The 26,575-nt window shown below is 39.3% G+C and overlaps 1 protein-coding gene across 15 annotated transcripts in view; it reads left to right on the top strand.

Annotated features, from left to right (window-relative positions):
- ANO4 (anoctamin 4) overlaps positions 1 to 26,575 on the top strand; it is a 434,080-nt gene that overhangs the window by 221,301 nt on the left and 186,204 nt on the right. For 11 of the 15 annotated variants that reach the window (XM_027542022.1, XM_027542023.1, XM_027542019.1 and 8 more), the window contains 2 exons: positions 10,182 to 10,286; positions 23,711 to 23,847. In XM_027542022.1, coding sequence (XP_027397823.1) covers positions 10,182 to 10,286; positions 23,711 to 23,847 — 242 coding nt within the window. The remainder of the gene's footprint in view (positions 1 to 10,181; positions 10,287 to 23,710; positions 23,848 to 26,575) is intronic. The other 4 variants (XM_027542020.1, XM_027542029.1, XM_027542031.1 and 1 more) reach the window with 1 other exon arrangement.

The raw sequence follows: 26,575 nt of genomic DNA, 5'->3' as shown, positions 1-26,575 counted from the left end.
AGAAACGCGATTAGTCACAGAATTTGTCCCTTATTCTCTTCTAGAGTTGGTAAAATGATGTTTTGATAATATGTTTCATTACTTCTCAAAATAATTTCTAGCATCACTGACCCAATGGGCATGGGTTTGGGTGGACTCCAGGAGTTAGTGATAGACAGGGAGGCCTGGCATGCTGCGGCTCATGGGGTCACAAAGAGTCGGACATGACTGAGCGACTGAACTGAACTGAAAAGCCTAAGCAGCTCTGTCCCCCTTTATACATGATCATTTCCCCCTTATATAGATATAGTATTTAAATGCTGGTACAAGTTGATTTCACAGGAGAGGAACTTTAGGATTTTGTTGTTTTCAGTGAGCTAGAATAACTATTATACTTTCTGTATGCAAAGGGTATTAAATGTTTGACAATAATATAATTACAGCTATCATTAAGCATGCTACCATATTCCCAACCTCAAAAACTGTTAAGCTATTTACATTCATTATTCCATTTAATTCCTCTAATATCCTCATGCTGTCATCCTTATTTTGTGGTTGTGGTATCTAAGGCAGGGACAGGGAAGGTTTAAATAACTTGCCCCAAAGCATGCAGCCAGTAAGTGTCAGAGGCAGGATTCCAACTCCACTGGTTTGATTCATTCATTACCTTCTTCAGTCAACTTGGTAGCAGTATTTCTAGCAAGTTTGTATTACAAAGCTTTGGAATATTTAAATTTAAAGCCCTGTAATCGTTCACACCCTAGGGTAGCAAGGAAGGGACCATAGTATTCCATTGAAAACACACATAGTCACCTTAATGGGTTATTGTTTCTTTCTATTGAATATGTCAGTGATGGTCCACTTTCTAGCATATTTCTTGTTCTACTCTACATTAGACCTTTCTTTTTTCTTAAATTCAATTTTTATTGAAGTGTAGTTGCTTCCCTGGTGGCTCAGATGGTAAAGCATCTGCCTACAATGCGGGAGACCCAGGTTCAATCCCTGGGTCGGGAAGATCTCCTGGAGAAGGCAATGGCAACCCACTCCAGTATTCTTGCCTGGAAAATCCCATGGTCGGAGGAGCCTGTTAGGCTACAGTCCATGGGGTTGCAAAGAGTCGGGCACAACTGAGTGACTTCACTTTCACATTAGACCTTTCTTTTTTCTTAAATTCAATTTTTATTGGAGTGTAGTTGCTAGGACCTTTCTCATTTCCTCTTCCCGTTTTCTAGTTCCAATATTATTAAACTCCTTCCTGTTTCCCTGAGTTTTAAAGATTACTTTCTGGCTCTCATATCAAGACCTGATCTCAAGTTAGGGAACAGAATCAACTCAGCAAGTACCTTTCATATTCTGTTTAACTTCAGTACCAGAGGCTGTGGAGAAAAGACGAAAAGAAAAGAAGTTAAGGAGAGATTTGAAAAAAGCCAGACAAGAAAGATTTATCTCTTCGTTGACTTATTTCTTATTCTGCCAAAATGAAAGTCAAAATTCAATTCATTCTTTAGGAAAAAAATTAGGAAAGGATAATCATCTGGTTAATCTTGACCACAATAATAATCATGATACCACCACATTCTGTTAGGTAATGCTCCATTGTTTGAGTTCCCACAGCAGTCTGGGAGGCAGAATTAGCCCTATTTCACTGGGCTCAGGAAATGAAGTTGCTTGACCAACAAGTACAAATTAGTCATTGATGGACTTTAGCTAAAACCTTTGTCTTCAGTTTCTTAGGAGTGTTTTTTTCCCCACTGAGCCAATGGTTTTTTCTTGAGGATGAAAATAGTTGAATGTGAAATTTAGTGTTTTCTCATCACCTTATCTGGAAACAAACATTTTATTGAGAATTATGCCTGAAACTTCTTTATTGAGCCTGAGGAATCTGAATGTTCTTCTTGAATAGATCTCAAGCTGGGGTGAAAATACATAATTATTTTTCTGTTTGTGGGATGGATTTTTGGTGTGACTGAAAGATAAGATCTTCCATGTGGTTTTGAGAATATGTGGGAGAAAAACCAGCTACTTTGAAACTCTTTTATTTCTCACTGCCTTGAAGGTAAATGTGGTGTCTTTCTAAATGGTGGTTTAGAAATAACACTAATCATCCTTCATTTGAATCACATCCTCTTAAAGTATTTTTTAAATGTGTGATGTGAGTTTAGTAAATAGAGGGGTGCTTAGGAAAACAAGCTATTTTGAGCCTTGAAATGTGGGCTTTGGGATTTGTGCTCCTTGCTATCATTTGCTGAGTAACAAAATTGTTTTCTAAAAATATATGCCAAATTCTTCTCCATCAGTGTATACTTTTCCCCCTTTGCTGAGGTACATATGCACATATTTTGACCTATATAATGCATTTATTGCTTCCCAGGTGGCATAATGGTATAAAGAATCTGCCTGCCAACGCAGGAGACACAAGAGACATGGCTTCAATCCCTGGGTTGGGAAGATCCCCTGGAGTAGGAAATAGAAACCCACACCAGTGTTCTTACCTGGAAAATTCCATGGACAGAGGAGCCTGGTAGGCTATAGCCCATGGGGTGGCAAAGAGTCAGATACCACTGAGCAGGAGCATGAATACATTTAGAGGGAATTTTCTAAAGAATCTTTTCACAACCATTTAAACATACAAAGTGAATGAAAAAAAGCTACACAAAGAAAATTATTTCTGGGAAGAGTATTGTATTTTAATAGAATTTAGAACTGCATCTTCTGCACAAGGCTATTTCAAATAGTTTTGTATTTAGGAGAGATTTAAATAACTACTAATTCAAGATCATACAACTATACATACAACATCAGCCCTACCCCAACCTAAGATCGTAGTTGTGGTAGATAGACAGTTAATAGTAAGCTTCTACTGTGCTTACTTAATTCCCAGAGTTAGAGATTAGAGACTGATATCCAAGGTGGACAGAGCCCTGGCTCTCATGAGGTTTGTTGTCTTGCGAGGCCATTCTGCTTCATACATTCATCTCAGGCCCTTCTGTATATGTATTGTGCAAGTTAAGAGAGTAAGCAACATTATAGTGATTTTGAAAGCAGCATGGTTTCTATTCTATTCTATAACCCCTCCTAATCCTGAGTTTCTCTCTTGCCTTTCTCTGCAAGAGTCCCTGTTGTCATAGCAACAGACCTCAGCCTCTAGGAGATTGGAAGACCCCCATGGAGCCCTGCCTAGACTTCTGCACAAATCATTCCTGCCATTTCGAGCTTTGCAGCTCTGGTTTCTAGGCCCTCTTAGCACAGGCATTCTTTATAACTTAGGAGATCACTGTCTTGCCAATCCTGGGAAACATAGAGGTAATTTTGCTGAAGGTCAGCCATTACTAACTGAAGCAATGGGATTATTATTTCCATTTTAGACCTGAGAAACATCCACCTGCTGTTAGCTAAATGTTCTCCATTCATGATTTAGTCCAGAATTGGGTCCTTAAAACTACTCCATGTTAATCATTAGAGGAAACATGTTTAGCTTTTATAGTGACAAATGTGGATGAATCAATCTGTGTTTTCCTACTAACACAAAGCCTAGCTTTCTTCTGTAAAAGAATGATCTTGCAGTATCACTAGATTTATAGTTAAGCAACACTAATAATCAAAGAGTGGGATTTGTGTGTCTTTTTACAATAGCATGAATGAAGCATTTTCTGTTTTGAAGGTGTTTTAGCTTATGGTATGCTAAATAGAGTTTGGTAAGCACTATAAATGAAGAAAAACAGATGGAAAGTTTTTCTAGAACCAGTGGAATATCCCACATGTAAATCTAGAGTTTCCAGTGTTAGAATCCTCCAGAAGAATATGCTTTTTTATATCACCTTGTGTTTGTTACAAATATAAGATCACCTCTATTTGATTGAACAAAGAAGTTGAAATTTAAGTAATTGATTTAAAGCCACTAAACAAAGGTGATAAAGTAGAATAACTGGTAAACAGGTGGGTGAGGGGCAAGGGGTAGCAGCAGTAATATAAGTTATATTGTCTTGTATCATAGCAGAGAACTATGTAATGAACAGTTGACCCTTAAATAATGTGGTTGTGGTGGTGGTTAATCTGTGTATAATTAATTTATAACTGTACCTCCCAATCTGAGATTCCTCCACATCTATGGATTCAAACTTATATCCCATTTAACCATTGTTAAGTATTATAGTATTTACTCTTAAAAAATATTGCCATATAAGTGTACTTGTGCAGTTCTAGAGTCAACTGTATAAAATTGATCAAGAAACAACAAGTACACCCATGGAGAGGTCCAAAGGAAGTAAAAACGGAAACTCTTAAATGTGATTGGACTGGGGGAATGGGATTGGGATTGAAAAGGGGATAGAATTGTCTATTGTTGATTTTCATTCTAAGCCGTTTGGTATTTGAAGGTTTTCCTTATTATTTGACAAAAATTTTAAAAGATTTTACTGAAAAGAGAAAATGTATGATTTAGAATATGCCTTTCATAGTCATCTATAGATGACTATCAAGAGGTGTTAAAGTTGTGGACAAGAGAGGAAAACTGGGACACGTTCTTAGTCTATATCTACTGCTGTTGCTAGTCACGTGAAATTGTAGTAAAAGAGCATTAACTGAGCAACGAATACGTTCAAGGCCTTGTCTTGAGGTCTGCAGGAAATGAAAAGGAGGATGCAGTTTGGTGCCAAGCCTTCATCATGTCACAGCATAGTCAGAGGTGCTGGAAATGAGGAGGAAACCTAGACAGGGAGAACTAGGAACTCATATTTGTCTGTATCTACACAATGCTACATACTTTACCTAATTTTTTATGGAAAATATGTACTGTAAGAAAGATAAAATATAGATAACTGCATGGGTTTAGTGAGTAGGAAATGGTATTTACTTGTTAGGATCAGGAAATGGCTTGAAACATAGAACATTTAGGATGGGTCCTAAAAGTGGAAGGAATTTCTATAGACAGGGATGGGATGGGAGAGGCATCAACATACTTGCTAATTGAGAAGCTCATATTGGAAGCTTTGAGGGGGAGTTCCTTTAGCGTATAAGAATTTAGCTAAATTCCCCGTAAGCTAGGTACAAATCTAAAATGAGTTTTTAAGATGTTTCCTCAGCTGAAGATGTTTTATTAAATGTGTTATCAAGGTTGCTTTTTATTGAAATTGCTTCCCACTTCATTCATACTACAGATCACAGTTAAGATTTGAATATAATCACTCCTGTCAATTCAGTGTGAGAAAAGATAAAGGCAAATTTGGAGATCACATGAACTTTGTAGCTACTTTTGATTTCTAGAAATTGTTTAGTAGGTTCTCCACAACTTCAGGTATGTTTTTAGCTTCCCTCTAGAAGGTAACTTGTTTACTTTTCTTGGGATTGACTTAGTTACATGTCAGTTACTGAGGCCCTTCAGTTTGGAATCATGACACCTGCACCCTCTTGCCTAGTTTTTTCAGTTTTGTGTTTTGACTCAGAGACATCTGTGACCATAGGAAGGAGTCCAGTTCTCAACTTTTAGAAATCCACCAGTGCTACAGGACTAGCAATAAATAATTAAATATCAGAAGTCCAAAGTAGACACACAACTTCCTGTATATTGAAGTTATTCAGTTTGTTTCACTTAGGCAGTATGTGCTGAAGATGAAGATTGTCACCTTGAAGGATTCATTTGAAGATATCCTTGTACAGTGATCACTCTCCATTTAGGAAAGGTTACAGAAGTTCTTATTTTACAGCATTCCCTATTTCATCATCTTAGACTTTAGTGAGTGACTTACTGCCAGAAATTCCACAGTATTATATTTTATGAAAGTGTACTTTGTATTCCTTTGAGAGCAAAGGAATAAAAAGGCCTTGTATTTTAGGGATTCTAAATGCAATCCTGTTTACTATGAAGAGAGTGTTACATCTTGTAATTTAGATCTATTTGACTTACACAGGTTAAGAATTATAGTAATTTAGAAAATCTCTTATTAAATTAGTCCCTTAATGGTTTAACATCCATAGTTTGTCTTGAATTCTGAATTTTAAATGCTGAATATCCTCTACTGCCACAATCTGAATTTTTAAATAACTTTAAAACTATGTTGCTTATTGTGAAAAACATTGGAAAGATGATGAATAAAACAAAAAATACCCATCATTTCACAGCTCAGAGAGTTTTTGTACCCAATGGAATATTTCTTCCTTTTTCTAATCAGATAAAAAAGTGTGGTTTTTAGTATACTTGAGACATCTATATATTTATCTGTATGCTTGTATCTACTTTTTTCATTTTTTTCTTTTCCATGTCTTTAACATTCTTTAAAGACAGACTTTGATCCGGATGCCTTTTTATGTTGCTTCTTTTGTGACTTCCTATGCTCCTACCAAAGAAAGGCAATGCCAAAGAATGCTCAAACTACCGCACAATTGCACTCATCTCACATGCTAGTAAAGTAATGCTCAAAATTCTCCAAGCCAGGCTTCAGCAATACGTGAACTGTGAACTTGCAGATGGTCAAGCTGGTTTTAGAAAAGGCAGAGGAACCAGAGATCCAATTGTCAACATCCGCTGGATCATGGAAAAAGCAAGCGAGTTCCAGAAAAACATCTATTTCTGCTTTATTGACTAGGCCAAAGCCTTTGACTGTGTGGATCACAATCAACTGTGGGAAATTCTGAAAGGGATGGGAATACCAGACCACCTGACCTGCCTCTTGAGAAATCTGTATTCAGGTCAGGAAGCAACAGTTAGAACTGGACATGGAACAACAGACTGGTTCCAAATAGGAAAAGGAGTACGTCAAGGCTGTATATTGTCACCCTGCTTATTTAACTTCTATGCAGAGTACATCATGAGAAACGCTGGACTGGAAGAAACACAAGCTGGAATCAAGATTGCTGGGAGAAATATCAATAACCTCAGATATGCAGATGACACCACCCTTATGGAAGAAAGTGAAGAGGAACTAAAAAGCCTCTTGATGAAAGTGAAAGTGGAGAGTGAAAAAGTTGGCTTAAAGCTCAACATTCAGAAAATGAAGATCATGGCATCTGGTCCCATCACTTCATGGGAAACAGATGGGGAAAGAGTGGAAATAGTGTCAGACTTTATTTTTTGGGGCTCCAAAATCACTGCAGATTGTGACTGCAGCCATGAAATTAAAAGACGCTTACTCCTTGAAAGGAAAGTTATGACCAACCTGGATGGCATATTGAAAAGCAGAGACATTACTTTGCCAACAAAGGTTCGTCTAGTCAAGGCTATGGTTTTTCCTGTGGTCATGTATGGATGTGAGAGTTGGACTGTGAAGAGGGCTGAGCGCTGAAGAATTGATGCTTTTGAACCATGGTATTGGAGAAGACTCTTGAGAGTCCCTTGGACTGCAAGGAGATCCAACCAGTCCATTCTGAAGGAGATCAGCCTGGGATTTCTTTGGAGGGAATGATGCTAAAGCTGAAACTCCAGTACTTTGGCCACCTCATGCAAAGAGTTGACTCATTGGAAAAGACTCTGATGCTGGGAGGGATTGGGGGCAGGAGAAGGGGACGACAGAGGAAGAGATGGCTGGATGGCATCACTGACTTGATGGACGTGAGTCTGAGTGAACTCTGGGAGTTGGTGATGGACAGGGAGGCCTGGCGTGCTGCGGTTCACGGGGTTGCAAAGAGTCGGACACGACTGAGCGACTGAGCTGAACTGAACTGGTGCTCCTACCTGTCCTCTAACAAAAATTTATTCAAAATTATGGAATTTTAGTTATGAAACATAATAGTTATTTAATAGTCACAACTACTACATGATGAGTTTATGAACTTCTATGACAGATACCAGGTAAATAAACTGGGCTTCTGTTTATCAGTTTTCTTTTAGAAGTCATTTGCTTCTTAGGTTATGTAATGACTTTGGTCCTGGTCCAAAGTCCTGAATATTGGTATATCCTGAACTATTGGAATCCAGTAAAAAGTGTTAAATGTTCTCATTTCTAGCAGCCTGTATTTATGACTGCTTGGATATGAGTAGTTTTAAAGACTAGTTAAGAGCATGCGTTGGTATTATGTCTTTATAACTTAGTAACATTTTTGGGTAAATTATTATTTCTTACTGCATCTCCTTTTCAAGGTTAGAGTGAAAACTAAATGAGATAATAAAGTAAGTGGCACAGAGTCTGGCTGAAAAGTAGTACTGAATATTCTTTTTTTTTTTTTTTCTGTCAGTGTCACTGTGAGGTCTTTGGGTCTCTCGTTACTGAGCACAGTGATTAGCCTAAGCAGAGGCTGAAAAGCATCAGAACTTTTCCCTCCCTATTCAAGGTAGCTGACCATGAGAGGGAAGAAAGCATATAGTGCATTCAAATTCTAGACCAGCAGGAATACATCTTTGTTTTTTCTATTGAGAAGCTTAATCTCACAGGTAGCTTCAGACTTTGTAATGAGGCAAGTGCTCGCACGCACTTAAAAATTCACTGCTATGTCTGCATTGCTGGATTATCACTTAAATGCATGCTGGTCCCAAATAATTGACTTATGGATTCCTTCTCATTCCTCAATAGCTAGATAGTTTCTGTAGAAACCTAAAAGAACTACCTGTAGTTGCTTTAATAAATCTATAGTTTAATAAACCTGTAGTTGCTTTAATAAACATAATGGATGGTAAGAGTAATGGCCCATGAAGGAAAGTCCACATAGCATTGAAGACCCAGCACGGCCAAAAATAAACATATAAATAAAATTCTAAAAAGAAGAGAGTAATGGATTCCATTTACTGAGTGCTCACTTAGTCTTCATTGCTGTTCCATGCAACTGTTACTATCACCCCTGTTTCATCAATGAGGAAACTAAGATCTAGAGAGATTCGGGGTTTCCTAAATAAGAATGTGAATGCTGGTTTGTCTGCCTGCAGAATCTGAGCTTAATAGCTTTATGTGTTGTGTAGCTCTGCTGCCTTTGTTTCATAAGTACTGCATAACCTTGTTAATTCGTTCCATCTACATTAGTTGTAATAGACACTGTTCTAAGTGATGGATTATAGCATGCAGACAAAAGTCCCTGACCTCCTAAAACTCACCTTTCTATTATAGTTAGCTGCTCAGTCATGTCTGACTCTTTGCAACCCCGTGGACTGTAGCCCATCAGGCCCCTCTGTCTATGGAATTCTCCAGGCACAAATACTGGAGTGGGTTGCCATTTCCTTCTCCAGGGATCTTCCCAACCCAGGGACTGAACCTGGGTCTCCTGCATTCCAGGCCTTTTCTTTACCATCTGAGCCACCAGGGAAGCCCGTTATAATTACTTGTGTCCATTTCCCTCCCAGAATGAATGTTGTTATAAGATAGTAACTATGTCTTATTCTTCTTGAGTTTTAGGGATATAATTAAAGTTTTAATTCAAAGCTGAGAATAATTACTGGGCTTATGAAAGAATTATTTCTACAAAAATTTGGGAAGCTAGAGTGTGCCCCATTCTATTTATCAGGCTCTCTGTTTATTTTAGCACTGATGTTTAGCCCTTCCAGACTCATCCAATTCTTACTGTTTATTTTAAGAAGCATTTAGAGGTTTATTGTTAACAATAAAGCTACTTTTTGATATCTTAGTTTCTTTGACTTCCTTCAGGGATCTATGGGTGTGCAGAGCAACATAAAAAAATTTCTTTCTTTAGAACACACCAAAAATACATCTGGAAAACCAAGTTCAAGAGCCTTAACTACTTCACAGAACAAATTATAATATTCTGGTATAACTGAAAAGGAAATGATAATAGCAGGGGAAGTCCAACTGTGAAAAAATTGATACCTTTTATCTGTGATATCAGGAATATTGAATCCTGTCTTTTGGATAAATTACTATCATTTTAAGGAAAATGGTCTCACAAAGTGTTAGTGTGTAATGTTCTGTTTTAACCATGTTAGAAGCTGAGAATAATTTAAAGTGTCCTTGGGTGGAGGTCAGCATGCTATATTCCCCACCTATGAAATCATCCATAAATTCTATGAAGTAGGTGGTATTTTAATAAAGTAATTGCCTTATTTTTGCCTTGGAAATACAATTAAACTTTTTTGGTCCCATAAGAGGCAAATGGCTGATAATGTTGCTCATTTTTAAAAAGTCATTTGTCCAAGTGGGAGGATCCATTGGCAAACCAGCTGGCTGTTGGCTGTTCATTTAGGTTTTGACATTACTTCTCCTTGGGACCCTGATGCTGGGCTGTCTGATAACCAGTGCAAACTCCAAGAATATCTTTCATTTCTCTAGAAGGAGGTGTGGATTTGCAAAGCTACCAGCTGGATATGCAAATACTACCTGACGGGCCAAGGAGTGATGTGGACTTTTCAGAGATTCTTAATGCAATACAAGAAAGTAAGTTTCACTCCAATTTTAAATTCACCATGAAAGGAGAAACTATTATAATACTTGGGAGGGGTAATAAAACTAGAAACCTTAGATGCCAAGCTTTAAAATAAAATGATGTCTTAAAGGAGATACTGTGTAAAATAATTTTGAGACCAGAGAGATGGTTAGTAAAATGCCAGTTCGATTTGTGAAACTGAGCCACATAGTACTGGGGTTGTTGATGATGCCTGGTGGGAAACCATAGAGGGGTTATAAAATCTTAGTATGCTATGCTGCCGCTGCTGCTGCTGCTAAGTCGCTCCAGTCATGTCCCTGACTCTGTGCGACCCCATAGACAGCAGCCCACCAGGCTCCTCCATCCCTGGGATTCTCCAGGCAAGAACACTGGAGTGGGTTGCCATTTCCTTCTCCAAAGCATGAAAGTGAAAAGTGAAAGTGAAGTCGCTCAGTCGTGTCCAACTCTTCGCGACCCCATGGACAGCAACCCACCAGGCTCCTCCATCCATGGGATTTTCTAGGCAAGAGTACTGGGGTGGGGTGCCATTGCCTTCTAGTATGCTATACTATTTAGTAAATCACTGGGCCTTATAATTTTTTAGATTCCTTGATTAATCATAATCAAAGAAAAATCTTTAAGACACCAGAATAATATTCCTTCACTCAAGTATCAGTAGTAGGAAGCGTGTTGATGCAGTAAACCAGAATCAGGAATTTATTCTTCAAAATGGGTATATGAAGTCATTGATGCAGTGCTGTGACCAAGAAGTAAATTCCTCTTTTCTAAGCATTTTGATTAATCAGGGTTTACTCTTCTTCCTCTATTTTGTGTTACATAGTTTTCACCAAGAACTTTCTCATAATCAATACATTTGCTCATGTTACAGGTTTAGCATTGAGGGTGGGGGATGTGGTATCACAAACTAACTTATTAACATTTGTGTTTCACTAACAGAGCTCTAATTCTTGGTAATTATGCTCCTCTTTCAATATCAAATAGTGTTATTTAATATTGGATTTGAAGGGTTCAGATCTGCAACTTTTGCTACTTTGAGTTTTGTGACATTGCATTTTTCTGCAATGAAATATAGATTTCTAAATTATATTTCTATTTCTCTATTTTCTTATGAACAGTTTTAAGCATTTTAATTCTATTTATCTTCTTTTGTCATTAAATTACCCCCCCCCCATCTTACGAGATAATTAATGTATCCACTTCACAAGTAGGACAGTTTAGGATGGAAGAAGGTCAGTGCCAATGTCAATAAGATAAATAGTGGAGACCAACTTAGAAAGGAGGGTCTCCACCTTCCTTTAATTCTTTCAGAAATGTGTTCAGTAAACACCGAGGTGGGAAGGAACCTGGAATTGAAAATAAGACTACTTCCAAGAGAAATACTTTTAATGAAGACTTAAAAGGACCAAGTATTTGTTCTGGAGGGGGGAATCCCTTCATACTCGGTTGCTGAATAAAAGAGAAAAAATTTCCCCAGGAGAATAAAAATCAAATTAGTAGACATTGGAGAGAAATTAACTTTTCACGGAAAGTTATAAAATTATGTAATTACTTCGTTTGATTGAAAGATGATAGATTACACGTTGCTGAAAGGATTATTTTCTAATAAATGATGAATGTTGGCTTCTGTGCAAGTGCAGGCAATGAACTTGAACTTTTTTAGGGCTGAATGAGCTTCTGTCAAAGTGAACTAAGTGTTCATAAAACAATTTTTATAGTATTTTTTGTTAGCACATCTTAGTAAAAATTCACTTCTTTATGGTGTTAACTGTTTTATAGTTTAGAATGGTGATCCCTCTGTGAACAGAAGAGTATAAGTTTGTGAGTTTAATATTTAAATTTAAAAGTAAGAAAAAGGAAATATTATTTCATTTTAACACAATTTTTATAGGTTTAAGAATCTTCCAATGTTTGAGAATTTAATCTGTTTATTTTCTTGTTTAAAAAGCAAAGTTTTATGCTAAGTAGGTTTGGGAAGCTACCCACACAGTCTGGGGCATCTCTGCTGAGAAAGATTTCGGCCATTTATCTACCTTCAGTCTCTAACTAGAGATTCCAAATACAATTCAGATGTCTAACCAGGTCATTGAAATTTCTGAGTCTAAAATCACATAGTGTGGTTATTCAAGGGACTTAGATGATTATTTATAGAAATCTTTGAGAGACTGACATATAAAAAATGTAAAAAAAAATATAGGATTTGAACATCAGTAAAACTCATTGTCTACTACAAACATATTAATTGGGATTAACAGGATAATGGAAATATTTCACTGTTTCTTAGGATTTTGTGGACATTTTTGTATGATTTGTATGATCTTCAAGATTGGGCTAGAACACTGTGTGTGTGTGTGTGTGTGTGTGTGTGTGTGCATACACACAGGTTTCAAATATTTCTTCAGTGTCTTAGCAGCCATCATGGTAAGTGCGCTCCCTTGACTCTCTCTTATCATTATTAAAATGGCCATAAGTAATAGTAGATACTATTGTCTTCATTTTAAAAGTGCATATACATCCCGAGGCTATACTATTAATATATGATAGAGTCAGTATTTCCTTGAGTGTCAGCCCTTGTTGTGCTAAATAAAAAGTGAAATACTAATGATTAGGAAAAAGTGAACTACTTTGGATTTTTACAGTTTTATTCTTGTGTTACATCTTGATGCAAGAATTCCTTCACCATGCTTCTGTGTTGTAAAATACATTTACAAATTTTCCTGTCGCTTATGCCCTAAGTATAGCTTCATCTGTTCAAAACAAGATGTCTCAGAGTGGCTAACCATCCGTAAGTTGTTTTTCAACTTCCCTCATATCATATGTATGGCTTATAAGGAAGGAAAGACTTATTTTATCCATCCTTTCTTGTATCCGTCTCACCTGTCATATGCCAGCCACTGTGCTAGGCAGAATACTTTAAAGCAGTGGTGAACCTTTTTGGTGCACAGTTCAAGTCAGGAAAAATTTTGTCTTATTCAACATGAAAGCAACCTAGTTACTTTGTAGTAGGAAAGCATTTATATTTGGTGGTCTAATGTAAAGGGATATTTGTTTTGAGTGTGTATTTTTTCACTGATGTTATTTTTCCCTCCCTTTTTATTCTCGCCATTCATTCCCCATCCCAACATAGCAGCCAAGTCCCTTGTTTCAACAGAGTTCTGTGTTACCTAAATTTCCTGCCTTTTGGTATCTGAAAGCCTGAGATTCTAAGTGCTTGATGCTTAGGTAGGTGGAGAGGGAAGGAGAGAGGAAAGGGGGGAGGAGGCAGAGAGAGGAGATGAGATCCTGCAGAAGCAGCATGGCGTCTTGCAGGCAGGTGGGAAGAGAGAGAATGCTGTGTTGGGTGCCTTGGGCGACTGCCCGTGGGCCACCAGACCTGCCAACCATGACTGAGACTCTCCAGCCTGAGGAGGAACAGATCCTTAATTCGGAGGCTCTGGGAAAGCAGGAGTCTCATTGTCCCGTTTCTTTGTCATATACCTGGTACCTTGAGCAGAGTGTGGAGTGTGGGTCTTGCTGTTCAGTTGCTAAGTCATGTCCAACTCTTTGCAACCCCATGGACTGCAGCACCCCAGGCTCGTTTGTCCTTTCCTCTCTCTCCTGGAGTTGGCTCAGACTCATGTCCACTGAGTCGATGATGTTGTCTATCTCATCTTCTGCTGCCCCCTTGCTCAATAAATTTTGTTAATGCCTTAGTGAATGAATTCCACTGTAGACTCGCAAAGGGGGCAGCTCAGCAGTAGCCAGTGTGGCATGGAGACCTGAGTCATCCCAGTAGATGTTCTGCCATTTATAAAACCTCTGGAACCTTTGTGAGGTTCTGGATATCTGAGGGTGAGGCATGGGAATGCCAGCAGTGACTGAAATGAAACTGTCCATTGCAGACAGGTTCTTTGAATTCTCAGATGGGAAACCATGGATATAGAAGACCAACACTATACAGACTCTGGGGACTCTTAAGTGGCATTCATACCCGGCAGACTTGATTGTGATATAATCCATTAGATTCTAATCTACTTGGGAGGGAAAGAGAGCAAATAGCAAAGTGTTTGGAAGGAGAACTGGGGGGCTTTAAGGATTATTGGGTGATTGTTATGCTGTGAAGTGAAGTGGAAGTCACTTAGTCACGTCGGACTCTTTGCAACCTCATGGACTATACAGCCCGTGGAATTCTCCAGGCCAGAATACTGGAGTGGGTAGCCTTTCCCTTCTCCAGGGGATCTTCCCAACCCAGGGACTGAACCCAGATCTTCCACACTGTCGGAGGATTCTTTACCAGCTGAGCCACCAGGGAAGCCCAAGAAGACTGGAGTGGGTAGCCTATCCCTTCTCCAGTGGATCTTCCCAACCCAGGAATGGAACCTGGGTTTCCTGAATTGCAGGCAGATTCTTTACAGCTGAGCTAACAGGGAAGACCATTATGCCTGCAGTGTCCCTGTGCAGTCATAAAGCTATTCCTATTGGTGATGCTCTTGCTCTGTGGGTGAGGAGACTGAATCATTTCTCAGTGACATCCAGTGAGTCATTCTCAATCTACTTTCTTGAACCCTGATTTACCACTGTATTTTTAATTCATATGGCCATGCTGTTGCAAAGGGGAAGATGAGGGAGAGGAAGGAACTGATAGCCATTAGACATCAAGTAAGGCAACTACCTGTATTATTTTGTTTAGTCCTAAACTCTTTTTGCCCTAATTTCCATATCGGTGAAAGGGAGGTAGTTATAGACGATCTATGCAAAGCCCTTAGTGCTTGGCACACAGTAAGCACTATGGACTTACTGGTGGCCACCTTGTCTTCATCCCTTGCAACAGTCCTCTCTGGTACATTGTATTATTCCCACTTAAATTAAAGCTTGAACAAGTTACAGAATCCAGTCGAATAGTAAGTGGGAGGACTAGTGTTTGAACTCAGGCTTGTCTAAATCCAAAGCTCATGTTCTTTCCAGAGAAGGGGCAGTTATGGTCAGTAGACTTTAGGATTTTTAATGCAGAACAACACTGACCTTGTTTCTAGTTGTGAAAAGGGAACCATGGCTATTGAGCAAAGCTTGGATTAGGTACACAGTTCTTCTCTAAATAGCATTTGCAGGGTTGAAAGAGGTGCCATCATTAGACTCCTTATTATAGAATGACCAAAGTGTCTGTCTATTCTTTAGAATGGAGTAGCTGCGTGAAGAGCTCTTCGTAAGAAACATGCTGTCTTGGGAGCAGCTTAATGATCTTGGCCCCATTACAGAGTGTGCTGTGGGTACCCCATGCTGTCGTGTATGCTCTGTTTTAAAAACGGTATCTTTACAAAGCCAGGAAATGCCAATGGAAAAAAATTTAATAACCACACATTAAAAAAAAATCTCATGACTTGTGTTCTTGTTTTTTTTTTTTTTTTAAGACATTGTGAGTCTTAAAGTATTTCAAGTAAATTTTTCAGGCAGAAAAAAAAAAAAAATGCCAGCTCTCAGATCTATAACTGTTAGGACTCCAGCTTTCTTATCCCAGTTTTTGTTTGGGGAGGTGTTAACATATCCGTTTAATTGTTGCCCAATACACTGGTGGAGGTATCCAAACTTCTTAAAGCTGCGGAATCTATTATTTTGTCCCTGCTGCTGCTGCTGCTAAGTCGCTTCAGTCGTGTCCGACTCTGTGCGACCCCATAGACAGCAGCCCACCAGGATCCCCCGTCCCTGGGATTCTGCGGGCAAGAACACTGGAGTGGGTTGCCATTTCCTTCTCCAATGCATGAAAGTGAAAAGTGAAAGTGAAGTCGCTCAGTCGTGTCCGACCCTCAGCGACCCCATGGACTGCAGCCTACCAGGCTCCTCTGTCCATGGGATTTTCCAGGCAAGAGTACTGGAGTGGGGTGCCATTTTGTCCCTAATATATTTTTACGTATATCATCAGTGTTTAGGACAGATAACTGAGCTATTTGGAGTTGGTGGGGGGTAAAAGGTGTAGGACTTCCCCACTCAGTTTCCTTTTTGCCCCTTCCATGGCCCCTGAAGTTCTTCCAAAGAATCCTGGGATTCCAGGGAACACACTTTGAAAACCACTGGCCTATTAGAAAGGAATAAAGCCAGCTAAGGAAGGATTTATGTCTTTTCCAATTATCTATTTTAAATATTCTAAATTAGACCCTCTTCTTCTTGGTTTACCAGGTAGCCTCTGCCTTAGGGCTGTTATCAAAATCATTTGAAGAGTAATGAACATCTAGAGGGTCCTGGGCTTACTAGTGCCATATAAATGCAAAGCAGTGTTTGGTTTTTAAAATTCCAATGGCTCAAAGCTGTGTGTGCTGCTGTGTGTGTTCCTGGATTTTTAAAAGCATTTAATTTGATCTATTTGTTAAATTTTTAAAAACGTCAGATTTGTCAGGGTACAGCTGTGAAGTCTAGCTTGATTCAGATCAGTGTTAAAATTGTGACAAGATAGTTGTTTGCTGGTGAAATGACTTCCTGTTCTTGAAAACCAAACAGGATTTAAGAAGAGTAGAATGCCTTCCACAAAAACAAGGAGCTGGCTGGAAATAGCCTGCATTTGGGAGTCAGAACTGGGTTGGAATTCATCTCTGTCACTTATGAGCTGTGTGAGCATACTTAGCATCTTTGAACCTGGCTTCTTTCTTGTATTAACCTGTCCTGCATGGTGTTCTGAAGATTGAAGGAGAAAACAGACCTCACAATTCTTCATACACAGTCAGCTCTGAATAAACTGTAGTCCCTTCCCACTTCCTTCCTATTTGACCTCTGAATTCAAGAGAAAAACACATTCTTGCAGGTAATGGCACTGAGGTAGTTAGAATAAGGGGGAAAAAAAGCAATTGATATAATCTTAAGCTAGCTTTTATTTATTTTAAAGTGGGCATTGAGCACCTCCTATTTGCTAGCCCTTGTGTCAAGTTTGGAGCCATCTTGGGCCTTCATCTGAAAGGGACTCTAGATGTATAGATGAGCTGGTTATAAAACAGCCAGGTCAGTGTTCAAACTGAGACATGAACAATTTTTTTTTATTATTCTAAATTATTCCTGGAGGTGTCCTTTTTTAAATTTTCTAATGAGGCTATGAGGTCAGTATATAATACCTTCAGAACTCTGAGTATCAGCTGTAATCATTTGGAACTCAGGATAAAAATATCAATAGTATAATGAACTGACACTCTGCAGAACAAATATAGAAACTCAGATTATATTGCACACAGCCCTTTCATGTCTTCTTCAGTGACCTATAATTTCACTGTATTTTCTCTGCCTCAGAAAGTGCCAAGATTAAAGAACTATAATGCCAAAGTGAGGTTTTATTTATTTATTTTTTTGAAAGAGCTGTGAGTTGAACTCTTTGATTTTTTTGGTGTTTATTTCTTACTCTCTTTTAGATTGTTTCTAACACAGTCTAAAATAAACATTTGCTGTGTTTTTCCAATTGCCTTTATAGCATTGATTCCTCAAGTTCATCCTCTTGTTTGGAAGTATGAGGCTTTCTGCTTATGTCTTGGTCATGTTTATACCTTCAGCACCTAAGCTCAGTGTTGGTTCAGTGAGCAAGTGGCAGAAGATAAGCAATTCATTTCTTTGTTTTAGCCCTTGCCATATGTTTGCAGTCTCTTTTCCCAAGAGAGTTGAGCTAATATACAAAATTATTTTCACTGAAAGAATATTTGAAATAATTGCAAATATTTGATAGTAGATTCAGTACCACTGTGGCAAATTTGCCCTCCCATCACATGAGGGAAGTCAGGATCTCCGTGCTTCCTGGTCCTTTGCCTTCTCTGATCTGCTTCCATTCTGGGAGAGTAGAACAAGCCAACCCTCAGAAATCTTTCTCCCTGTTGCCTCTCTCCTCTGCTTGACTCAGAGTCAGTAGCTGAATTTTGGTCTCCCAGGCAATTTCAGTTTCTTGGCCCTTGTTTAGTTGTTCAATGTGAGTCCCTGCTGTTAGTTCCTGGGTCTCTTTAGGGTAAGTGGCTGCTTTTTGCGAGAGAGTCATTTGGGTATCTTCCTGCTTTCCCAAATATGTGGTATCCATATGCCAGAACCCATGTTACCTGCCCAGCTGTGTTCACAGGGCCCTTCCTGAGTCTGTATACAATGCAGGTCCATATTTGATTGGAATAGAATTTTTGCATTCCCTCTCTCTCTTTTCTCCCTCCCCCTCCCTTCATCCTTCTCTCCCTCCTTCTCCCTCTCATTCCCTCCCTTCCTCCCTCTCTCATCATTCTTAATTGACTCCTCAGAACATTTGGCTCTCTTTCTTATTTAATGAGCCTAATCACAGAATTCAACCAGGCAGATAATTATCAAACATTTCTTAATTTGAGAAACAATGTATGAGGGAGGCGATGGGATGTATTAACAAGTGACCTTGTTTGGATGAAGAGGAGCTTTGTCACGTCTGTCCCAAAGGAGGAAGAGGTCCTGCTTCTACCTCGGCTGGACCAGGAGCTCTTGGAGGGCAGGGGTCCTGCCTGTTGTGTCCAGTACTTGAACCCCGGTTTCTGGTCAGCGTAGGTTTCGATAAATACTTATTGAATGAGTAGATTTCTAAAAATTGGTTAACTTCACAGTTGGAGGATATTTTCTTTAAAAAAAAAAAAATGAAAGTTTCCATTAAAGGGCGTTGTACTTAGTTCCTCAAAATTGTGTTGCAGTTAAAGCGGATCTATCAGTGACCATCTATCAGTGGTGAACTACTGATGAAGGTCACGTTTCTTCTGTCTTCTGTGGAGTGTTTACATGGCTTCTCTGATGACTCAGATGGTAAAGAATCCACCTGCAATGTGGGAGACCTGGGTTTGATCCCTAGGTTGGGAGGATCCCCTGGAGAAGGGAACGCCTACTCACTCCAGTATTCTGGCCTGGGGAATTCCATGGACAGAGGAGTCTGGCAGGCTACAGTCCAGGGGGTCGCAGAGAGTTGGACACGATTAAGCAACTTTCACTTTCACAGTTGGAGGTTGTTTTCTTTAAAAGAATGAAAGTTCCTATCAAAGGAGATTGTACTTTGTTCCTAGAACTTACATTGTAGTTAAAGCGGCTCTATCAGTGACAATGGTGAAATACTGATGAAGGACATATGTTTCTTCTGTTTTCTGTGGAGTGTTTACATGTTCTGCAGTCTTACTGATCACGTGTTTAGCTGAGCGTTTTCTGACACTTCAGCGTTTCTTATCTTGGCTGAAGCTCTTGAAATACTGGCAGGTGATAATGGTGCCTTCGTATCACTCATTCTCTAAAAACAGAGACGTACTGATTTCCCTTGAGCACTCAGGTAACACCAGTCCCGTAATATTAATAGCTTCCAGACAGTAATTCTGATGGGCAGCAGTAGGAAAGCAAAGGGCTTCTCTCCCTTTCCCCAAATTAACTGGTCCCTCGGGAATAAAATAGTTGGACCTTTAATGCAAAGCAGAACCTCTCAACCTCAGCACATTAACATCTGGGCTGGAGAACTCACTATAAGGGCTGTTCTGTGCATTGTAAGATGTTTAGCAACATCCCTGGATTCTTCCCACTAGATACGACTGGCACCACCCTGTGAAAACAAATTCCTCCTAGACCATACAAGATGCCTTCAGGGTGACAGTTTGGGGCCAGTTGAGAATCATATATGTCAAAAGCTTTCTTGAACAGATTGTGCCAACACCAGAAGGTGATACTGGTGGAAGATAATCTGGTAATTTTCTATCTTGGCAAAAGCATAGGATGAATGAATGAATATTCAAGAGTTTCTCCCCAATGAGGGGCAGTCACCATGACAAGAATCTCAGTGTCTGTCGTCTTTAGCTTCCCTCTCTCTCTCACATCTCATCCCAGTCCATCCCTCTGAACAACCACTCCAGCTTGTAAATGCGTCCTCTGCCTTTTTGTATTGGTAACGCTAAAGTGCTGACTTAAGGTCCCAGCGTCTAAAACTGACAAACCCAACATTTCTCATGGATTTGCCATATGTCAGCCACCCTGCTGACATATGCAAATATATCTCACATAATCTTCTTAGTCACCCTTAGAGAAGGTTTCTATACCTGTCTCACCAGTGAGGAAATGGGAGCACAAATTCACACAGCTAAGGGGTGGAGTTTGAAATAGTAATCAGGTCTTCCTGTGTTAAAAGAATATTTTGATCCTATTCAGATATAACCAGTAGAAAGTCATCATTATCTCCTTGAAAATTTAATCAATATCTACTTGATATGATGGAGCTCCTAGCTGGTAACAGTTGCATTAGGAGAAACATATATGCATGGTCCCAGAGTCATAGAACGGAGAAGAAAAGTACTCTCACACATCATAAGACAGTGACCGCTTTGAGGTCATTCTGTGTGGGTGCATGCAAAGTCGCTTCAGTCATGTTCAACTCTTTGCTACCCCATGGACTGTAGCCTGGCAGGCTCCTCTGTCCCTGGGATTCTCTAGACAAGAATACTGGAGTGGGTTGCTGTGCCCTCCTCCAGGGGATTTTCCCAACCCAGGGATTAAACTTGGCTCACTTATGTCTCATCTCCTACACTGGCTGTTATTCAAAAAAAATGAGTTGAGGGCTTATTCCTTGCCTGGATCTCTGTATACTAGTCAACACAGACAGGCTCCCTGTTCTTTTGGAACTTAAGTTCTAAGAGGGTAGACATCCAACATTTAAGAAAACAAATGAATAAATAATTCAGACTGTGATACATGCTGGGAAGGAAATGAGCAGAGAGAAGAGATGGAGGGTACCTGGGTGAAGGGCAGCTTCTTTACATAGGGTGGTCAGGGAAGTGGTCTTTGACCTTGACACCTCCCACAACATACTGTGCTTCCTCAAAAATGTCAGTGCTTCTACTTGAGCACCTGGGCCAGTGTAGATGCTCTTAAGCCTTGGTTGTATGAAAAGACCTTGATGTTTTTCATTTGTAGCCTCAATAAGTGTATTAGTTCCTTTTTTTTTTGGCTGCTGTAACAAATTACCACAAACTTAGTAACTTGAAACAGCACAGATTTCTTATCTTACAGTTCTGAAGGTCAGACATCTTCAAGGTGTCAGCAAGACTGTGTTCCTTCTAGAGGTTCTGGGGGAGAATCTGCTTTCTTGCCTTTTCTATCTTCTAGGGCCACCCCTGCATTCCTTGACTTGTGACCTTGTCCTCTGTTGTCAAACTCAGCAGCATCCTATCTTCCCGTGTCTTTATCTGATTCTGACCTTCCTGTCTCTCTTGTAATTACATGGTCCTATCCATATAATCCTGGATAATCTCCCAGGATTTTTAATTTAATATTAATTTAATCTTAATGATTTAAGATCCTTGACTTAATTGCATCTATGAAGTCCCTTTTCCCATATAACTTTATACAGTCATTCATTCCAGGGATTGGTCACCTTTGGGGGCCATAATTCAGCCTGCTACAGTAAGCAGTAAATGTTCATTTTATTCCTGTGTCAATGTTATTTTACAGATAAAAAACTTGCAGTTAAACGAATTGCCCAAAATCACACACTTGGATCCTGGTCACCCCATTACACTCTTGTTCTTCATATCACTCACCACACTTCACATTTCTTTATTTTTTTTGTTATTACCAAAAGAGCAGGAAGACTCATCACTTTTATTCACCAAGATTCAGTCACCACACATCTCTGCCTGACACAGTGTGCACACCTCTAAAATTTTTTTGGATGAAAGAATGGATACTCTTTCATATGCTTGTGTAAATAGAACTCAGTCTTCTATGAATTATTCTAGTCAGCAGCTTCTGATAGGTTAAAAATCCTTAGTTATTTTTAAAGCGTCAAAGAAAAAGTGAACTTCAATGTTGTTCTAAAATTTAAGTCAGTATAGAAGGGACCTCAAAAGCAAAAATAAGCAAATGAACTTAATTAAACTTAAAAACTTTTGCACAGCAAAGAAAACCGTAAGCAAAATGAGAAGACAACTTATGAACTCAAAAGAGAATATTTGAAAATAATGTGACTGGCAAAAGCTTAGTTTCCAAAATATATGAACAGATTTATACAGGTCAATATCAAAACAAAAACAAAACAAAACTCAATCAAAAAATGGGTAGAAGACCTAAATAGACATTACTCTAAAGAAGACATACAGATGGCCAACAGGAACATGAAAAGATGCTCAACATTGCTAATTACTAGAGAATGCAAATCAGAACTACAATGCAGTATCACCTCACACTGGTGCAAATGTCCATCATCAAAAAATCTACAAACAATAAATGCTGGAGAGGGTGTGGAGTAACAGGAACTCTCCTCCCCTGTTGGTGAGAATGTAAGTAAGTGCAGCCACTATGAAGAACAGAATGGAGGTTCCTTAAAAAAACTAAAAGTTGTCATATGATCCAGTGATCCCACTCCTGGGCATCTATCCGGGAAAGACAAAAACTGTAATTTGAAGATACTCGCACCCGATGTTCATAGCAACCCTATTTGTAGTAGATAAGACATGGAAGCATTTAAATGAAAACAAAACATTTTTGTTTTTTGTATTCTCCAATATAAAATGAGATCTTAAGTTGCTGTACATATATACAATGGAATATTACTGAGCCTTCAGTTCAGTTCAGTTCAGTTGCTCAGTCGTGTCTTACTGAGCCATAGAAACAAATTTGAACAAACAAGAACAAATTTGAGTCAGTTGTAGTCAGGTGGATGAACCTAGAGCCTATTATACAGAGTGAAGTAAGTCAGAAAGAGAAAAATGAATATTGTATATTAACACATATGTATGTGAGCTAGAAAAAATGATACTGATGAACCTGTTTGCAGGGCAGTGATAGAGATGCAGACGTAGAGAATCGACTTGCAGACACAGTGGGGAAAGGAGAGGGTGGAACAAATTGAGACAGTAGCACTGAAGCCCATATATACACTACCATGTATAAAACAGATAGCTAGTGGAAAGCTGCTGTACAGCAGAGGGAACTCAGCTTGGTGCTCTGTGATGACCGGGATTGAGGGGGAGCGGTGTGGGAAGGAGGCTTAAGAGGAAGGGAACATATGTATACTTACAGCAGATTGACATTGTTGTACATCAGGAACCAGCACAACCTTGTAAAGCCATTATCCTCCAATTAAAAATTTTAAAAAATATGCAAAATGAGTTCTTTGAAGTTTTAAAGAACCCATGCTAAACAACTATATGAAGGAAAGCTAAACAAAACAACACTTCCTGTTATCATGAAGACAAATTATATTTATATTGTGGAGATCCTTCACTTTACTTCACATTGTCTTTCACCTTGGCCTAATGGAGACACTATTTGGTTAAACACATTTTACATTTGACGTCCATTTTTCTTAGGAAATAATATATCTGTCATTCAAGGTGTCATTGAAACAATGAAAAACTATGAAGCCAGAGGGAGATGTCTTTACTTTTAGTATTGCTTTTAAGATCCCAGATTCTTGACTTGACTTGTAATGTATTTACTTTGGTTCTAGTGGCCAAGGATGTCAATATTCTTTTTGATGAATTAGAAGCTGTCAACAGTCCTTGCAAAGATGACGACTCTCTCCTTCACCCTGGAAATCTTACCAGTACTTCAGATGATGCTAGCAGGTTGGAAGCCGGGGGAGAGGTAAGAGTATGCCATTTCATAAAAACAAAATTCTTGATCCAGGCCAGAACTGGAGAAGCATATTCCAGTGGATTGTTTAAAGTCATCTCATTGAACTGGGGGCTCCTGGGGGAAAAGAAGGGGTGAAGTCTTATACGCTTTTGAAAACCTCTGGGGGTCTAGCACATTTCAGCAATCTGAAATCTACTTAGCTCAAAACAGACTTTCAGTGGGTCATGCACTTCTCTTATAGCTAAAGGCATTTAGCTTATACAAAGAAGATTTTTAAAAACACTCATCATTTTAAAATGATTTACATTTTAGGTATTGCTAAATAGTCAAAAGTTAGCTTTACAAGAATGGATTCCCTGTTGAAATCTCCCATCATGTGGAACAATGATGTAAAGTGGACCAGCTCTCGGTAGACTGTGTTGTCTGCAGCCTCTTTGAGTTCCCATTCGCCTCTGTAATCTGGAAACTAAGATTACAGAAACTCATTGCAATTATAAACAGACCATCTGTTCATGTGTTATTTTTTGGGGAAAAAAAGTATTTTGTTAAAAGCGTTCGCTATTGCTCAGCTGTGTCTCAGTGGAGTTTAATATCTTCTTTGTATATGCACTTTGTATATGGGTTTTCCTAGTGGCTCAGTTCCGGAGAAGGCAATGGCACCCCTCTCCGGTACTCTTGCCTGGAAAATCCCATGGACGGAGGAGCCTGGTAGGCTGCAGTCCATGGGGTCGCTAAGAGTCAGACACTACTGAGCGATTTGACTTTCACTTTTCAGTTTCACGCATTGGAGAAGGAAATGGCAACCCACTCCAGTATTCTTGCCTGGAGAATCTCAGGGACGGGGGAGCCTGGTGGGCTGCCGTCTATGGGGTCACACAGAGTCAGACACGACTAAAGTGACTTAGCAGCAGCAGCAGCAGTGGCTCAGTTCAGTTCAGTCGCCCAGTTGTGTCCAACTCTTTGCAATCCCATGGACTGCAGCACACCAGGCCTCCCTGTCCATCACCAACTCCCAGAGTTAACTCAAACTCATGTCCATTGAGTCAGTGATGTCATCCAAGCATCTCATCCTCTGTCATTTGCTTCTCCTCCTGCCTTCAATCTTTCCCAGCATCAGGATCTTTTCAGATGAGTCAGCTCTTCCCATCAGGTAGCCAAAGCATTGAAGTTTCAGCTTCGGCATCAGTCCTTCAAATGAATATTCAGGACTGATTTCCTTTAGGATGGACTGGTTGGATCTCCTTGCAGTCCAAGGGACTCTCAAGAGTCTTCTCCAACACCACAGTTCAAAAGCATCAATTCTTCAGCACTCAGCTTTCTTTATAGTCCAACTCTCAGATCCATACATGACTACTGGAAAATCCATAGCTTTGACCAAATGGACCTTTGTTGGCAAAGTAATGTGTCTGCTTTTTAACATGCTGTCTAGGTTGGTCATAGCTTTTCTTTCAAGGAGCAAGCGTCTTTTAATTTCATGGCTGCAGTCACCATCTGCAGTGATTCTGAAGCTCAGATGGTAGGTAAAGAATCTGCCTGCAATGCAGGGGACCCGGATTCTATCCCTGGGTCAGAAAGATCCCCTAGAGAAGGGAATGGCTACCCACTCCAGTATTCTTGCCTGGAGAATTCCAAGGACAGAGGAGCCTGGTAGGCTACAGTCCACGGGGTCACAAAGAGTTAGACGTGACTAAGTGACTGACACTTGTATATGCACTAGGTTTAGGTAATAGGAACACGGATCAGAGTCATTAATTTATTGTGTATTCTTAATGCTGTTGTTATTCCAGAAGCTGTTAGCCAGTGAAAGGATAACACTTTTGAGCAGGAAAAATTGTTTACTTCTATCAAACTTCCCAGACCTCTTTCTATAAACGCCATACACTACTTATCTGTGTGTGTGTGTTTCAAGAAAAAAACTCAGTCAGCATTAATTCACACACAGACTTTGGATACCATAATATGACACAAAGTAAGGACCTTGAAAGGCACCTCACAAAGCAGCTAGTCTAATCCCCTTAATTTAGAGGTGATTGAACAGTCTCAGGGAGATTAGGGCTTTGCTAAACCTTCTCTTGAAGCCTCGGCTGGTTCTGCAGATAGATGGTAATGTGCTAAATCTACTGAATAGTTCCCTTGCCTGGCAGATGATTGCTAAGAAAGTGTTTATTTGGGTCGGCTTCTGAGCAGAAGCCAGAAATAGTGACGATTGATCATCAGTTATAAATACCTGCCCAGGTATGAGACATGTTATTTCCATCTCTCCCAGCTGAGATTTTCCTTTTGAATGAGGTGGCATGCATGGCACTGCTGCAAGAATATGGACTCTAGCAATAGCCTTGGAGGTCTGGCATATTGTTTTTCTTCATACTGCTATGTAGAAACTGATATATACTGTGATCTCAAATTTTTTTGTGTTTACACTTACAGTTGACCCTTGAATAATGTGGGTTTGAGTTATGTGGGTGCATCTATCTGTGGATGTTTTTCAGTAATAGATATTATAGTACTATATAGTATGTGGTTACAACCATAATGTGAAGAAACCATGGATATGAAGACCCTGCTCTGACTATAAGTTACAAGCAGGTTTAATCCTTGTGCTGTTTATAACTATATACACAAATATCACAAAGAAAAATATTTGCTATGGTGGGCAAAAATGGTTGAGAGACACTGACTAAAAAGTATTTCTAAAACCATCAAACTACATGTAGTCTCATCCTTCTCCCCTACCAGA

Source organism: Bos indicus x Bos taurus, chromosome 5 (assembly GCF_003369695.1).
Source record: "Bos indicus x Bos taurus breed Angus x Brahman F1 hybrid chromosome 5, Bos_hybrid_MaternalHap_v2.0, whole genome shotgun sequence".
Taxonomy (NCBI): Eukaryota; Metazoa; Chordata; class Mammalia; order Artiodactyla; family Bovidae; genus Bos; species Bos indicus x Bos taurus.
This window is presented reverse-complemented; position numbering and strand designations above follow the sequence as displayed.